Here is an 18086-nt window from a genome sequence, read left to right as displayed (position 1 = left end):
AATAGTCTTCTACATTTCCAGAATGTATGCATGATCCTGACTCAGAATTAAATGCGAGCTTGTTTATAGAGATTGTCAATCATCCAGATTATGTTGCCACCAAAGAGCTTTTTCAAAAGGCAACTGGACTTTCGTTTTTTCCTTGAAGACATTTCACCTCTCCTCGAAGAAGCTTCTTCGGTTCTGACTGAAGAATTGCTTCAGTTCTTCTTCAGAAGCGAAGAAGCTTCTTGAATGAGAAGCGAAACCTCCTCAGAGCGGGTATGCTTTGGATAGTAAGTCAATCGTCTGTGAGAACTACTCATGTTATCTTTCATTTATTTATCTCTATTCTTTATGACCTGTATCATTTATCAGTTCGCTTTAATTTATTTGATTGTTTAAAAAAGACATTATTTTTCCCTCCTTTTTTTGATTTTTGGAAACTGACCTCTTAGATTTATTGACATTCTCTCCCCCCTCCCTCTTTTTTCTTTCCTTCATTCCTCTTCCTCTCTCTTTCCTTCCTTCCTTCCTTCCTGACATCATAAAGGTTTAACTCTTTGTTTTTTTTTTTTAAATTTTTTTATTATTTTTTCATAAAAACAAACAAATACATACAAACAATAAACATAAAGTGGGGGTATATTTCCCCCGCTTCTTTTGAAAGTATACATTCAAGTATAGAAAAAGAATACATAGTTAAATATATGTTAACTATTATAGTAGAAAAAGTTAATAAATTTGAGTTAAAGTTTTACAAATCTTGATATGAGTATTAAGTAAGGTTAGTATAACATAATTACCAAAAAATACCTTTAATATAATCTTAGTTACTTTAGTAAAATAATGTCAAACCTTCAATTCAAACAATAAAGCTAAATTCAACTATTATACATCTTGGTATATTGCTTGTACTTATACATACATACACTACTATATCATAATCATCAAAAAGTCCTTTTAAACTAATATTAGTATTATTATCACCTAGGTAAAAACTAACACAAAAAAAAAAACAACTAAGGATATATCTTATTTTTTCTTATCTATCCATCTATAGACATTGTTCCATGTTTCATAAAATTTAGTATCCTCTTGATCGTTTAATCTTCTTGTCATCATATCCATTTCAGCGCAATCTAATATTTTAGCTATAACCTCTTCTTCCTTGGGGATTTCCTCCCCTTTCCAATTTTGCGCATATATTATTCTAGCCGCAGTTAATATATGTATAATTAAATAAAAGATTTCTTTCTTATAGGTCTGATTTGTAACACCTAGTAAATAGAATTCCGGGGTATTATCTATATCTTGCTTTATTATTTCTTTTAACATTTTTTCAATCATTTTCCAATATATTTTTGCTTTACCACATGTCCACCATTGATGATAATAGGTTCCTATATCCTTCTTACATTTCCAGCATATTGGGGATGTTTTAGGAAACATTTTTGCTATCCTATTTGGTGGAAGGTGCCATCTATAAAACATTTTGATTTGATTTTCTTTTAGGGAAACTGATTTAGTCATTTTCCAATTATTAGTCCATACTTTCTCCCATGTGTCTATATCTATTTCCTTACCAATATTTCTACACCATCTTATCATAGTATCTTTTAAAGTCAACTCTATATTTTTATGAGCAATAAGTAGTTTATATATTTTCCCTATCATTTTTGTTGAATTGATGGTGATTAAAGTAGTTAAAGGATTTTTACTTTTATTAAAAATGTAAAGAATTTTGTCCTTCTGATATCTGGATCGGATCTGGGCATAGTGCCACCAATCTATTATTGTGCCTTCTTCTTGTAATTCAATTCTAGATTTAAGCTTCATCTGATCATTTAATAGTTCTTTATATCTATAAGTTATTTTCCTATCTTTTATAGACTTTGGATGTATTATTGCTTCTAAAGGAGCTAGCCAGTCTGGGATACTTAAAAAATGATTTTTCTTTATGTCTTTCCATACTTCTAATAAGTATTTCCTCAACGTATGCCTTTTAAAATATGAATGATTTTTGTCCTTGTCATACCATAAAAATGCGTGCCATCCAAGCATTAAATCATGTCCTTCTAGGTCGAGTATTCTTTTGTTATCTAAAGTTATCCAATCTCTAAGCCATGTTAATGCAGCGGCCTGATAGTATAGTTTCCAATTTGGAAGGCCAAATCCGCCTCTTTCTTTAATATCTTCTAAACAATTCATTTTTATCCTTGCTTTTTTACCTTGCCATATAAATTTTTTAACTAAGTTTGTTAGAGTTTTTAAAAAGATACCCCCTGGGTTTATTGGTATTGTCTGGAAAAGAAATAAAACCTTGGGTAAAATGTTCATCTTGATTGTTGCAATTCTTCCTAAGAAAGATATTTTCAAATTATTCCACATTGCTAAGTCATTTTTAATTTCTGCTAATAATTTCATATAATTATCATTTTTTAATGTTATTGTTTTCGCTGTTAAATTTATTCCTAAATATTTTACCTTTTTTACGATCTTTATTGCAGAAATACTTTCTAATTTCGTTTCTAGTATTTTATTCATGTTTTTAGTCAAGTAATGTGTTTTGCTTTTGTTTATCTTTAAACCTGCTACATTTCCATACTGTTCAATGGTTTGTAGTAAAGTAGGAACTGTTGTAATCGGCTCTTCAATTATAAACATTAGATCGTCTGCAAAGGCCTGGAGTTTGTAGGTTTCATCTCCTACGGTTAAACCTTTTATTTTGGGGTCCGCTCTTATTTTAATTAATAAAGTTTCAAGGGTCATGATAAATAGCAATGGTGATATAGGACATCCTTGGCGAACTCCCTTATTTATGTCAAGTGTTGGTAATTGGCTATTATTCAATATTATATTCGTTGTTTGTTTTGAATATATGGTGTCTATTAGGTTAACAAATTTTGGGCCAAATCTCATTTTATTTAATTGCATTTTTATAAATATCCAATTAACGTTGTCAAAGGCTTTTTGAGCGTCCAAAAACATTAAAGATGCCGTCTTGTCTGGGTGTTGTTCATAGTACTCTAGTATATTTATTACAGTTCTAATATTGTTTTTAATTTGTCTTCCTGGAAGAAACCCATTTTGGTCTTGGTGTATTATTCCATTTATAACTCTTTTAAGTCTCTCTGCATAAATGGCGATAAAAATCTTATAATCTACATTTAATAGTGATATAGGCCTATAATTTTTAATCTTTTCTGGTTCTGTACCCTGTTTATGTATTAAGGTTGTCAGTGATTCTGACCAAGATTTGGGAATTTTCCCCTCCAGTCTACATAAATTAAAAGTTTCTAACATATGGTTTCTTATTATTTCGTTATCTATCTTGTACCATTCTGCAGGTATGGCATCTGGGCCTGTAGCCTTGTTGTTTTTCTGTTTTTTAATTGTTGTTAAAAGTTCCTCCATTGTTATTGGTCCGTCCATGGTGGCCTGTTGATCTTCTGTTATTTGTGGTAGATTTGAAGCCTCTAAATAGTTAAAAACTTCATCTTCGATAACATGAGCTTTAGCATATAATTCTTTATAAAAATTATAAACAATGTCTGCCTTGCCTTTTGTGTCATATTTTATTTTACCATCTTTATCTTCTAATTTTTGGATTAATTTTGATTGACTCTGTTTTCTAAGTTTGTACGCTAACCATCTGCCAGGTTTATTTGCATGTTCAAAATAATGTTGCTTTGCTCTTTTGATCTTTTCAGTTAGTTGGTTTTGTTCTGTAACTCTAATTTTATGTTTAATTACGTTTATTTCTGTCTTTAGATCTCTGTTCTTAGTATGTTGCTGCGATAGGGATTCTAATTGTTTTAGTTCGTTTGTTAATTGTAAATACTCTAATTTCTTTTCCTTATTGTGTTTTGCTGTGTAAGATATTGTTAAACCCCTTATATACGCTTTAGCTGTATCCCATAAGTTCTGTGGAGTAGTGTCTGATGTTTTATTAATTTCAAAAAATATTTTTAGTTCCTTTTCAATCCAATCCTTATATTTCTTATCATTTAATATATATCTATTCATCCGCCAGTTGTTCTGTTTATTGTTCATCGTCATATAGACCACTATTGGGTTGTGATCAGCCCATGTATTAACGTCTATCTCAACCTCTCTTATTTGTTCTGCCACCGTTTTTGGTGCCCATAACATGTCAATTCTCGTCCAAATTTTGTGAGGATTGGAGTAAAAGGTAAATTGCCTTTTGTGAGGGTGTCTTTCCCTCCAAATGTCGCTTAGTAGTAGTTCCGCTTTCATTTTTTGAAAAGTACTAGGTAACAAATTTCTTCTTGTTTTTTTACCTTTTCCCCTTTTTTTATTACCTCCCCCTCCTGAATGGTCTAGTTGTCTATTCGCGATAGCATTGAAATCACCTATTATCAATACATTGTCAATAGCTAAATCTATTATTGTTTGGTGTAAATTTTTATAAAATGTCATTTGGTCTTCATTGGGAGCATAAATAGAAACAACCACTAGAGGTCTAGGTTCAATATCTACTTGTACAATCAATATCCTACCCTCTTTATCCTTATATATTTGTTTGGAATTTATAGAATTCTTGACATACATCACTACACCCCTTTTTTTTTGGTCTGCTAATGCAGCATACATTTTTCCAATTTTGGGATTCAACAGTAATTTTTGATTATCTTTTTTAATATGCACTTCTTGTAGTATTGCAATCTGAACATTTTGATTTCTAATTTTAGAAAAAATTTGCTTCCTTTTTCTCGGTTCATTAAGTCCATTAACATTTACAGAGAAGATTTTAAAATCTTTATTCATTGTCATTTAATGGGTTTTTTAGTTTCTCGCTGAGGTTGAACTCTTCTCGCACCTTGGTCCTGCTCTATTACTTGAGCAGTTGCCCCCAGGTTTTCTTCTTGCTGAGTTGGTGGTTTTTCCCCTGGTTGCTGTTGAACTAGTTGTAGTTGAACCACTTGTTGGTTACTTGCGTAGTCGGAGTGGCCCAAACCACTCTGTTCAAGAAAGTACATGGCTTGATCTACATTTTCCAATTTGTACCTTGTAGAACGCCATGTCAGAGAAAGTCCTTGTGGAATAAGCCAACGGTAGGTAATGTTTTCTTTGATCAAAATTTTTGTTAGAAAGTGATAGTCTCTTCTATTTTCTCTGACACTTCTTGGAACTTGCTTTAATATCTTTATTTCTACTCCATGGCGTTGGGGCGGGGAGTTTCTTGAGTAGTGAAGTATCTCATCTCGCAACGCCTTTCTTGTAAATTTAATATGTATCTCTCTTGGAAGATTGTGCCGACGGATATAGCTATTCGAGATTCTGTAAACTTCATCGATTTCTCTCTGTAAAGCTATGGGGTCCTCTTGAAGTATACCTCCAATGAGTTCCGCCATAGTCACTTTTAAATCTTCATCTTTTTCCTCTTTTAAATTCTGAAATCGAAGTCCGTACGAAGCTCGTTGCATCTCCAGTTGGATAATGGATTCATCGTATCTTTTGTATCTCTCATCGGCTCTCCCTTCAAGATATTCCATTCTTTTCTCATTTTTGTCAGATTGTTCTTCAACTTTTTTAACTCGGTCATCACTTTCTTGAAGTGTTTGTTGAATCTGCTTTATCTGGTCTTTCATCTCACCCATATCAGCTTTCATTTGGGCCATCTCCACTTTAAATTCTGCTAAGTCAGCTTTTATAGCTTCTCTTTGTTGTGTTGCCTCCTCCTTTATGGCTTCTCTTTGCTGTGTTGCCTCCTCCTTTATGGCCTCTCTTTGTTGGGTAGCATCTTCTTGTGATTTGACCATAAAGTCCTTCAGAGTATTCAAAGTTTCATGTATAGTTGCAAGGTTGGACTGCATTGTTTTGTCTTTGTCTTTGTCTTTAGTAGACATGGTTAGCACTTGATGCGAAGGAGAAGAGTGCGGTGAAACTTGTGGAGATAAAGTAGTTGGTGTGGTTTGTTTTTTGGTTGTTTTAACAAGGGTTGAGGTGTGGGACATTATCAAATTAAAATCAACTATTTCAAATTTTAAAGTTAGTTTCAATTTTATGTGTAGTGAAAAGGAAAAGAAATTACTATAAATTCCAAATCTATTCAATATATTTTGTTTCCCTTATAATATGACTATGCCAATTCAATAACAATTCAATTAGTAACGAAGTTCAAAGGAAAAGAAAAAAGAAGGGAAAAGAAGGAAAAAATAAAAATATTATTATTTAGTGCCACAGAGCTAAAAAGAAAAAAAAAGCAGGTACCTTTTCAAATACAATGGAGCCAAAGAAAAAAAAGAAGAAAAAAAAAAGGAAGGAATGTCAGCTGTGTATAAGGAACAGAAAGAAAGGAATTGGAAAGAAAACTTTTAGGAGGAGAGAAGAAAAAAAGGAAGGGAAAAAGATGAAGTAAAGAGAGTTGTGCAAGAAGAGAAAAGGAAGGGGGATAATATTTAATTCAACTGTTAAGAATAGAGCAGGAACCCAAGGTTTTTAACAATGCATATAGTTCAAATCAAGCTTCTTCTAATAATAAAAATATCCAAAAAAAGGGAAGAAAGTCAAAGAGAATTCAGGAAAAAGAAACAGATAGTTATTCAAAGACACAATAACAGTATTATATACTTAAGTTCTTCTTATAGATCCTGTGGTTTGCTAGGAAGTGAAGATGGAAATCCAAATCTCAAGGAATAAAGTTATATTGAGAAGCGAAACCTCCTCAGAGCGGGTATGCTTTGGATAGTAAGTCAATCGTCTGTGAGAACTACTCATGTTATCTTTCATTTATTTATCTCTATTCTTTATGACCTGTATCATTTATCAGTTCGCTTTAATTTATTTGATTGTTTAAAAAAGACATTATTTTTCCCTCCTTTTTTTGATTTTTGGAAACTGACCTCTTAGATTTATTGACATTCTCTCCCCCCTCCCTCTTTTTTCTTTCCTTCATTCCTCTTCCTCTCTCTTTCCTTCCTTCCTTCCTTCCTGACATCATAAAGGTTTAACTCTTTGTGATGTAACATTTACTCCGGCTCAAATTTATTTATTTATTTACTTACTTACTTACTTACTTACTTACTTACTTATTGGATTTGTATACCGCCCCTCTCCGTACACTCGGAGTGAATGCCAAAAACATTTCCATTTAATTATTATTTGGGTTTTAACTGAAAAACAGTCAGTGCATTGTGGAAAAACAAAGAAAGGGGGGGTAAAGATAGGATTTTGAATTTTAAGCAACAACTGGATAGGCTAACAGATGCTTTTCTTTTTTTTTCTTTTTTTAAACTTTGAAGGGAGGAACTGTAGGACTACAGGACTGGAAGACCTCCAAAAGTCTCCAAACTCTATTATTCTAAGTTCTATTAGAAAATAAATATTTTTCATGGTACCGTATTGACGTCACTCCTGTGGGAAACAAGTGCTTGTTCCCTTCAAATTCAGTATCGGCAATCCAAACCTGAACCACTAAGTGAAGGTACTTGTTAAGTGGGGTTTGCCCCATTTTACAACCTTTCTTGCCACCGTTGTTAAGTGAATCATTGTAGTTAATAAGTTACTAATATTACATGAATCTGGCTTCCACATTGACCGGGAATCTTCAAATCTAATAAACTATAAACAAATCTAATAAACTATAACTATAATAAATATAACTTTAGTTTTACCGTCCTACGTACAGCTGAATTCCACCCATGCTGCGTGGTTGCACACCAGTGAAGTGATGCAAAAATTTTACTACTACACTTTGGGCATGGCTTATTTTGTGGGTGTGGCTTGCCAGCCATGTGACCAGGTGGGAGTGGCTTGATGATCATGTGACTGGGGGAGTGGCTTAAAGGTCATATGACTGGCTTAAAGGTGGCCAACTTGACGTCACTCATGTCAAGGGTTTGGGTTAGGCCTCTCCTTGCTTCAAAGAGACACAATTTCCCTACCTATTTACTATTACTGAACATCCAAAATATACTATTTAATTCTATGTATATATTGCCATATGTGTACACACATATTACACACAGGCACACAAAAATATACGTTATCTACTATACAAACTGTATGCGTATGTACACACACACACACACACAGCTCTTCTAAAATTATACACATTCAACCTAATTTACTACAATAGGAAAAACATACCCAAAACCCAGAAGGGTAAAAAAGAAAAAAAAAATTCCTACCGGTTCTGTGTACCTGACTGTACCTGTAGGAGCCCATTATTGATGCACACGCATTGCACACCATGCATCCACATCGCGCAGCGCTGAAAACTCAAACTTCTACACATGTGCAGAAGCAAAAAACAGCTTTGGCTGGTGCTCAGAAGCCAAAAAACCAAGATGGCGCCCCTATGGCGCTGCCAAGAGCCGGTTCGCGGGTGTGGCCAGCTGCCTATCGCTCCCGATTCAACAAATTCCCGCTACTAGTTCTAAAGAACCGGTACAAACCAGCAGTAACCCACCTCTGGGTCATAAGTGTGAAAAATAGTCATAAATCACTTTTTCCAGTGCCCGTATAATACACAGGTATACAAAAAATATTTTTTGTAATCATCGCAGTTGGCCTTATACTTTTCTAAATCATTTTTTTTGTTCTGATTTCAAAAATATATGTAGTATTTTTGTAGCAGGTAGAGTTTCCATGGAGCAAGCATCGTTATTATAAGGTATAATAACTATACTGGTGAATTAAGAAAACAGCATTCTACATATCAGAAGTAACATAATAACAAAAATACAGTGATACCTCGTCTTACAAACGCCTCGTCATACAAACTTTTCAAGATACAAACCCGGGGTTTAAGATTTTTTTGCCTCTTCTTACGAACTATTTTCACCTTACAAACCCACCGCTGCCACTGGGATGCCCCGCCTCCGGATTTCCGTTGCCAGCGAAGCACCCGGTTTTGCGCTGCTGGGATTCCCCTGAGGCTCCCCTCCATGGGAAACCCCACCTCCAGACTTCCGTGTTTTTATGATGCTGCAGGGGAATCCCAGCAGCGCAAAAACGGGCGCTTCGGCTGGCAAAAGGGATGAATTTTGGGCTTGCACACATTAATCGCATTTCCATTGATTCCTATGGGAAACATTGTTTCGTCTTACAAACTTTTCACCTTAAGAACCTCGTCCCAGAACCAATTAAGTTTGTAAGACAAGGTATCACTGTACTTCTCTATCAGACACTTTGTGTGATAGAGCAAAACTAAGCATACTTTTGGAATCAGCACATCAAACTCCATAAAACAGATATATTACTTTTGCTGATGATTTTGTTTTGTGTTGACCAGTGATATTGAACCATCACTAAATGGATGTATTTATTTTATTTAATGAATTCTTATAAGTGAAAGCCTACCTTGAATTCTTATAAGTGAAAGCCTACTTCTAGAGCATCGGATAACAACATTTCCAAGTTTTTTTAAAAAAAGTGACAAAACTCTAAAAGGCTTTTTTTAAACAAACAACGAAACTCAAACCATATGAAGACTGTTTGGGGAAACTTAGTTTTCAGAGTTAGTCACAGCTGTTTCCAGAACAGGATATTAACCAGCTGCCAAAATTTTCAAAGAATGCGTACAGCAAGAAATGCAGAAACAGAAGTAGTTTCATTTAAAATTAATAATAATAATAAAATAGCTCACTAAACCAAATAACCAAAGAATGAACTTTCTTTAATCATTCAAGCCAAGCCATAGGTATTTTATGAACCTCACTTTTGGGAGAGATCCAAAATTATTTCCATGAATGTAATGAAACAATTTAATACTGTGATGAAGAATTTGAAGAATGAGGAATTTGGGCAGGACTTCGTAATCCGTCTATCTCCAACCTTATTTCTACCACCCTGACTCGCTTAAATAACTTCCAACATTGCAAGGTTGATATTAAAAACGCAAAACATATTCCTTCCAGCAACCGTTTAATCTTTCTTTTGTGCAACTCTCAACCGGGAAAGATGCAATTAGGTGGAGAAAATTCCTAAACAAAAGTAGATTAATTACCAGTGATTACAAGCTATTATTGCATGAGATGAAAATGTACTTAAGACTAACAGTCCATGGGATTCAAGTAGTTTTCAGTGCCTGCTGATTCCTGCTGGGTATATTTCAAAAAATCAAATTATTATTATATATTATATATTAATTATATATTATACATACTGTAGGGTAAATGTTAATATTATAATATATATTATATATTATCATTATATATTATTATATGAATTATAATGTAGAAACATAGAAACATAGAAGACTGACGGCAGAAAAAGACCTAATGGTCCATCTAGTCTGCCCTTATACTATTTCCTGTATTTTATCTTACAATGGATATATGTTTATATGTTTATCCCAGGCATGTTTAAATTCAGTTACTGTGGATTTACCAACCACGTCTGCTGGAAGTTTGTTCCAAGGATCTACTACTCTTTCAGTAAAATAATATTTTCTCATGTTGCCTTTGATCTTTCCCCCAACTAACTTCAGATTGTGTCCCCTTGTTCTTGTGTTCACTTTCCTATTAAAAACACTTCCCTCCTGAACCTTATTTAACCCTTTAACATATTTAGGTTCGATCATGTCCCCCCTTTTCCTTCTGTCCTCCAGACTATACAGATTGAGTTCATTAAGTCTTTCCTGATACGTTTTATGCTTAAGACCTTCCACCATTCTTGTAGCCCGTCTTTGAACCCGTTCAATTTTGTCAATATCTTTTTGTAGATGAGGTCTCCAGAACTGAACACAGTACTCCAAATGTGGTCTCACCAGCGCTCTATATAAGGGGATCACGATCTCCCTCTTCCTGCTTGTTATACCTCTAGCTATGCAGCCAAGCATCCTAATGCAGCCAAGCATCCTGTGCAGCCAAGCCATGTATTAATTACTGTTACTATACCTATTACCCATACTATTACTATACCTATTACCCATACTATTACTATACTGTATTACTATACAATACTATTGCTATACAGTACCATGCTATTCAGGCAGGGGTTCCTGCTTACCGCCTCTACCAATGCGATGCACGTGCATTTCAAGGTGATTAGCAGGCACGCACATGATTCCGATGAGATTTGGTTTCTGTGCATGCTCAGGAAGCAAAATCTCACAAGAGGGCACTCAATCATGCGAGATTTCAGTGATTTATTTTGCTTCCATGCATATGCAGAATGTACTGAAATCTCACGCGACCGCACATCTTCTTTTGAGATTTCACTTTCTGCGCATGTGCAGAAGCCAAATCTCACTTGGACACGCCCATCCACCAATCACCAGGAGCTCCATTTTTGCTACTGGTACGCAGCATGGCGTACTGCTGGCAACCCATTACTGATGCTATTACTATTATTACTATTATTACTATCACTATTATATTATTATTATTATTATTATTATTATTATTATTATTATTATTATTATTAATTAGATTTGTATGCCGCCTCTCTCCGTAGACTCGGCGCGGCTCACAACAATAACAAGAACAATGTAAGAACAAATCTAATAATTTAAAAAATGCTAAAAACCCCATTATTAAAAGCAAACATACACACAAACATACCATGTATAAACTGCATAGGTCCTGGGGAGATGTCTCAGTTCCCCCATGCCTGATGGCAGAGATGGGTCTTAAGAACTTTACGAAAGGCAAGGAGGGTGGGGGCAGTTCTAATCTCTGGGGGGACCTGGTTCCAGAGGGTCGGGGCCGCCACAGAGAAGGCTTTTCCCCTGGGCCCCGCCAGACGACATTGTTTAGTCGACGGGACCCAGAGAAGGCCAACTCTGTGGACCTAACTGGTCGCTGAGATTCGTGCGGCAGAAGGCGGTCCCGGAGGTATTCTGGTCCGATGCCATGAAGGGCTTTATATGTCATAACCAACACTTTGAATTGTGACCGGAAACTGATCGGCAGCCAATGCAGACTGTGGAGTGTTGGTGTAACATGGGCATACCTTGGGAAGCCCATGATTGCTCTCGCAGCTGCATTCTGCATGATCTGAAGTTTCCGAACACTTTTCAAAGGTAGCCCCATGTAGAGAGCATTACAGTTACTCTATTACTCTATTAATACTGGGGATGGGACTTTTTGCCTCCGCCAGTTGGATGAAGCTCTTTCTTCCCACAGCAGCTGATCGGCCACTGCGTTATCTCCCTCGCCAAAAGGCCCCTAGCTGTTAGTCCCAGCCCTTTCGTCACAAAAATCCACATTCAGCCACAGCCTTTTGACCACATGGGACACTTCGCCACTATCCAATCAGAACGGTCCTAACCAAATGCTACTTTGAGGTCCATACAATAGCTGAGGGGCTGCCCCAAAAAGGGGGCAGATTGGATTTAAATCAACTCAATTTAAATCGTAATTTTTTTAAAGAGCAACTTTAAAAAGAGGTCAACCTTTCTGTGAGCACCAGAAAACCATAGCAAGAAACAAACAAGGGAGGGAAACTAATCAAGGAAAGAGAAGTAACCTGAAATTTTTTATTGTTAACTGTATTTTTATATTTTGTTGTAAGCCGCCCTGAGTTGTTCGGGATGGGCGGCATAGAAGTCAAATAAATACATACATAAATGTGAGACCACATTTGGAATACTGTGTTCAGTTCTGGAGACCTCACCTACAAAAAGATATTGACAAAATTGAACGGGTCCAAAGACGGGCTACAAGAATGGTGGAAGGTCTTAAGCATAAAACGTATCACGAAAGACTTCATGAACTCAATCTGTATAGTCTGGAGGACAGAAGGAAAAGGGGGGACATGATCGAAACATTTAAATATATTAAAGGGTTAAATAAGGTCCAGGAGGGAAGTGTTTTTAATAGGAAAGTGAACACAAGAACAAGGGGACACAATCTGAAGTTAGTTGGGGGAAAGATCAAAAGCAACATGAGAAAATATTATTTTACTGAAAGAGTAGTAGATCCTTGGAACAAATTTCCAGCAGACGCGGTAGATAAATCCACAGTAACTGAATTTAAACATGCCTGGGATAAACATATATCCATCCTAAGATAAAATACAGAAAATAGTATAAGGGCAGACTAGATGGACCATGAGGTCTTTTTCTGCCGTCAGACTTCTATGTTTCTATGTTTCTACACACACACACACACACACACACACACAAATACATACATACATAAGAAATTTCCTGTAAAGGAAAGGCATGTGAAAAAATGGTGCGTGTCTTTGTGTTTTTATTTTTCCTTGTCAGGGGGAAAAAAAATCTGGAAAAACAGAAACTGACTTGCAGCCTACCGATAAAAATTTGTACCTGTTTGAAATCACAACTTAAGCAACCTAAGCCAAAGACAAGGGCCTTTCATGGGGTGTGTGCGCGTGTGAACATTCCTCTCATTGAATAGAATAGAAGAAGAGCTGGAAAGGACCATGGAGGTTTTCTAGTCCAGCCCCCTGCTCCAAGCAGGAGAACCTATCTGGACCGGGACTCATTGCTCACAGTCACTCATGCCCTCATCACCTCGAGGTTCGACTACTGTAATGCTCTCTACATGGGGCTACCTTTGAAAAGTGTTCGGAAACTTCAGATCGTGCAGAATGCAGCTGCGAGAGCAGTCATGGGCTTACCTAGGTATGCCCATGTTTCACCATCACTCCGCAGTCTGCATTGGCTGCCGATCAGTTTCCGGTCACAATTCAAAGTATTGGTTATGACTTTTAAAGCCCTTCATGGCATTGGACCAGAATATCTCCGAGACCGCCTCCTGCCGCACGAATCCCAGCGACCGATTAGGTCCCACAGAGTGGGCCTTCTCCGGGTCCCGTCAACTAAACAATGTCGGTTGGCGGGCCCCAGGGGAAGAGCCTTCTCTGGGGCGGCACCGGCCCTCTGGAACCAACTCCCCCCGGAGATTAGAACTGCCCCTACTCTTCCTGCCTTCCATAAACTCCTTAAAACCCACCTTTGCCGTCAGGCATGGGGGAACTGAAACATCTTCCCCTGGGCATGTCTAATTTATGTATGGTATGCTTGTGTGTATGTCTGTTAGTATATGGGGTCTTTTTAAAATCTTTAATATTTTAAATTGTCAGATTATTTATGATTTGTTTCCACGTGTTGTGAGCCGCCCCGAGTCTTCGGAGAGGGGCGGCATACAAATCTAAGTAATAAATAAATAAATAAAATAAATAAAACCTATATACCATTTCAGATCATTAGCACTAGTGTGCCAGCCAGCCCAAGCATCCTAAAACAGGACTTACCCTAAATCTCCAAATTACAGATTCACAGACTCTATGAAAGGGATCTTGAAGGTCATCTATTCCAGCCCCCTTTATTTAGAATGAAAGGGGGGGGAGCAACCTCAGGGAAATTTAAAAGGGCGTTGGGAATAACCCTGCCTTGATTAGGCAGCAAAAACCCACCCACTCCAAACAAAAGGACTCTTATTTTTTATTATTAATCTATAGTATTTATCTATTTATTTAGTTATTTATTGGATTTCTATGCCGCCCCTCTCCAAGGAATAACAACAACAACAACAACAACAGAGTTGGAAGGGACCTTGAATTCAAATTCCTCTTCGTAGCTCGTAATAACGTCTTACCCCAAATCTCCAGATCACAGAATCGGTCGAAAAGACCTTGAAGGTCATCTAGTCCAACCCCCTTTATTAGAAAGAAAGTTTGGGGGGAGATACGTGGGAGTGTTGGGAATAATCCTGCCCCTCCCCCCCAATTAGGCAGCAAAAACTCACCCACCCACCAAAACAAAAAGACTCACTTGAAGTAGGCCGGGCATCTTATAATAATTATAATAATAATAAGAGTTGGAGGGGACCTTGAAGGTGTTCTAGTCCAGCCCCCTACTCAAAGCAGGAGAAGCCATCCCATTTCAGACCATTGGCACTACTGTACTGTGTGCCAGCCGGCCCAAGCATCCTAAAACAGGATTTATCCTAAATCTCCAAATTGCAAATTTGCAGAATCTGGGGAAGGGACTTTGAAGGTCATCTATTCCAATCCCCTTTATTATAAAAAAAGGGGGGAGGGAGAAATTTACAAGAGTGTTGTGAATAACCCTGCCCCGATTAGGCAGCAAAAACCCAAGGACTCATTCAAAATCCAGCCAGTAATATAATAATAACAATAACAACAGAATTGGAAGGGACCTTGGGGATCCTCTAGTCCAGTGTTTCCCAACCGTGGCATCTCGAAGATATCTGGACTTCAACTCCCAGAATTCCCCAGCCAGCATTCTCTGGCTGGGGAATTCTGGGAGTTGAAGTCCAAATATCTTCAAGTTGCCAAGGTTGGGAAACACTGCTCTAGTCCAGCTCGCTGCTCAAGCAGGAGAACCTATATACCATTTCAGATCATTGGCACTACTGTGTGCCAGCCAGCCCATGCATCCTAAAGCAGGATTTACCCTAAATCTCCAGATAACAGATTCCCAGATTTCTGGAAGGGATCTTGAAGGTCATCTATTCCAACCCCCTTTATTAGAAAAAAAGTGGGGGCTGGGGGAGCAACCTCAGGAAAATTTACAAGGGCCTCAATTAGACAGCAAAAACCCACCCACCCCAAAGAAAAGGACTCACTCGAAATTCAGCCCTGCATCTTATAATATTAATCATAATCATAATAATAACAGAGTTGGAAGGGACCTTGAATTCAAATTCCTCTGCCTAGCTCCTAAAAAGAACAGTACACAAACAAAAATTAACGTCTTAACCTAAATCTGCAGATTACAGATTCACAGAATCGGCAGAAGGGACCTTGAAGGTCATCTAGTCCAACCCCTTTTATTTAGAAAGAAAGTGGGGGGAAATTTATAAGGGGGTTGGGAATAATCCTGTCCCGATTAGGCAGCAAACACCCACCCACCCCAAACAAAAGGACTCACTCGAAACCCAGCCGGGCATATAATACTAATACTGTACTACTAATACTAATACTAATACTAATACTAATACTAATACTACTACTAATAATAATAATAATAATAATAATAATAATAATAGGAGGAGGAGGAGGAGGAGAAGTGGTAGTATTAGTTGGAGGAGAAGTAATAGTAGTATTAGTTGGAAGAGTCCCTAGAAGTCTTCTACTCCAACCCCCGGTTTAGGCAGGAAACCCGACACTACTTTGCAAGGAAACGTCCAAGAAATCGTACCCCCCCCCCAAAAAAGACTAGATTCTGGGGTGAACACTCCCCTCCCCTCCACTAAAAGCAGAAACCTACCTGGCCCGAGTTCAATCCCAGGTACAGGTACATCCAATTTTTAGTTTCTGGCTAGAGCCAGATTTGGGCGGCTTTGAGAAGACAGGGAGAGAAAATAGAGAAGAGGGGATCCTCTTCCTCTACACACTGACACACACCCCAAAGGGGGAAAATTGGGGAGGGGGGGTTCCTGATCTCCCCCCCCGCCCTGCAGTCAAATGGGGAGGGCGAGTAAAAGCAGTGCAACTTTGCAAAATGCAAAGGGTAGGAGGGGGGAAGGACCCTCACCCCTCCCTTGGATCTTCCCCCTCCCCCAAAAAGACCCGAGACTCACCTAGAGGCAGGACTGAGGTCGGGAGCAGCCAAGCGGGCGTTCCTGCGGGCGGCATGGCTTTCCTTCCTGCCTTCCTTCTTTCCTTCGGCCCCGGGGCTCGAGTCCTTGAAAGCCCCGCCCTCCGCCCCGCAGGCCCCGCCCGCACGTGGCCCCGCCCACAAGGCCCCGCCCCACAGGCTACAGCCAGAAACTCCCCCCGTTGAGGCCGAGTGAGCATGCGCGGCGGCCCGCCCAAAGTGGTGGTGGGGGGTAAGAGGATATGGATGACAGTTGACCATTGAGGCATGAGAGAAGTTTGCGCGCGCGTCCACGGCACATTTTTTGGCGCGCAGGGGGGTTGGGGACGGGATGGGACGCTTCGGGGGACTTTTCCTCAGTCTTGGGGTGTCCCAGAAGTGGGAGTTCCAGAAATGTGTTGAGGGGCCTAAGCAAGTTGTTGTTGTTGTTGTTGTTGTTGTTATTATTATTATTATTAAATTAGATTTGTATGCGGCCCTTCTCTGGACTCAGGGCGGCTCACAAGATACAAAGTGGATTGATTGATTGATTGATTGATTGATTGATTGGCTGATTGATTGATCCACCTTATCCAAGCAAATTTTCTGATCGATTGATTGACTGACGGATCAATCCACGTTGCCCGAGCAAGTTTTCTTTTTTCCCCTCAATATTTTATTTTTATTTTTCTCCATTACCTCACAAACAAATTCAGGCATAAATACCTTTAAATCAGTGGTTCCCAACCTTTTTTTGCCAATGCCTCATCTAAGCATCTCTGAAATCCTGATCTCCCCTCCAGATAATTCTTACTATTCAAAAAGTGAACTCCTATTCATGTGGAGGAAACCTGAAAGGCTATTAACTCGGTTTAAACAAGGTTCCAATTACCCCTATTAAAAACAAATTGCCCCCCCCATAGGCCCCACGTTGGGAACCAGGACTTTAAATATTAAAAATACCATTCATAGTTCCACATTTTATCAATTATTCAATAATCAATGGAATGAGGAGGAGAATAGAATAGAAGGAGTAGAATAGAATTAATTTAATTTTACTTCTTTGCTGCTCAACCTGGAAGGATTCAGGGCAGAGTCCTTCGAGATTGGGCGGCATAGAATAGAAAATATGGAATAGAATAGAAGGAGGAGAATAGAACAGAATAGGGAATGGAACAGAAGAGACAGAATGAAAAATTTGAATAGAATAGAATAGCAAATACAGTATTGAGGGAGGAGAATAAAAGTAGAGTAGAATAGAATAGGGAAGGGGTAGGCAAAATTGGCTCTTCATTGACATGTGGACTTCAACTCCCAGAATTCCTGAGCTAGCATTGATTGGCTCAGGAATTCTGAGAGTTGAAGTCCACAAGTCATAGAAGAACCAACTTTGCCTACCCCTGGAATAGGGAATGGAATGGAGTAGAATAGAACAGATCACAATGGAATGAAGAATAGAAAAGAAAATATGGAATGGAATGGAATAAAATAGAATGAGGAGGAGGAGGAGAATAGAATAGAGACAAGTAGAACAGAATAATAGAATGAAAAATAGAACAACAAAACAATAATGGGATGAATAGTAGACTAGAATCTTGGACAGGTTCCGGTGAATCAGCAG

General features: G+C 38.0%; 1 protein-coding gene across 1 annotated transcript in view; it reads right to left on the bottom strand.

Moving 5' to 3' along the window:
• Window positions 1-16592, bottom strand: part of RELL1 (RELT like 1) — a 38545-nt gene extending 21953 nt beyond the window's left edge. Inside the window, exon 1 of the mRNA XM_070757100.1 lies at window positions 16470-16592. Coding sequence (XP_070613201.1) covers window positions 16470-16524 — 55 coding nt within the window. The 5' untranslated portion in view covers window positions 16525-16592. The remainder of the gene's footprint in view (window positions 1-16469) is intronic.
• Window positions 16593-18086: the final 1494 nt, after the last annotated feature.

Source organism: Erythrolamprus reginae, chromosome 7 (assembly GCF_031021105.1).
Source record: "Erythrolamprus reginae isolate rEryReg1 chromosome 7, rEryReg1.hap1, whole genome shotgun sequence".
NCBI lineage: Eukaryota > Metazoa > Chordata > Lepidosauria > Squamata > Dipsadidae > Erythrolamprus > Erythrolamprus reginae.
Note: the sequence above shows the minus strand (reverse complement) of the source record. Positions and strands in the feature narration are given on the sequence as shown.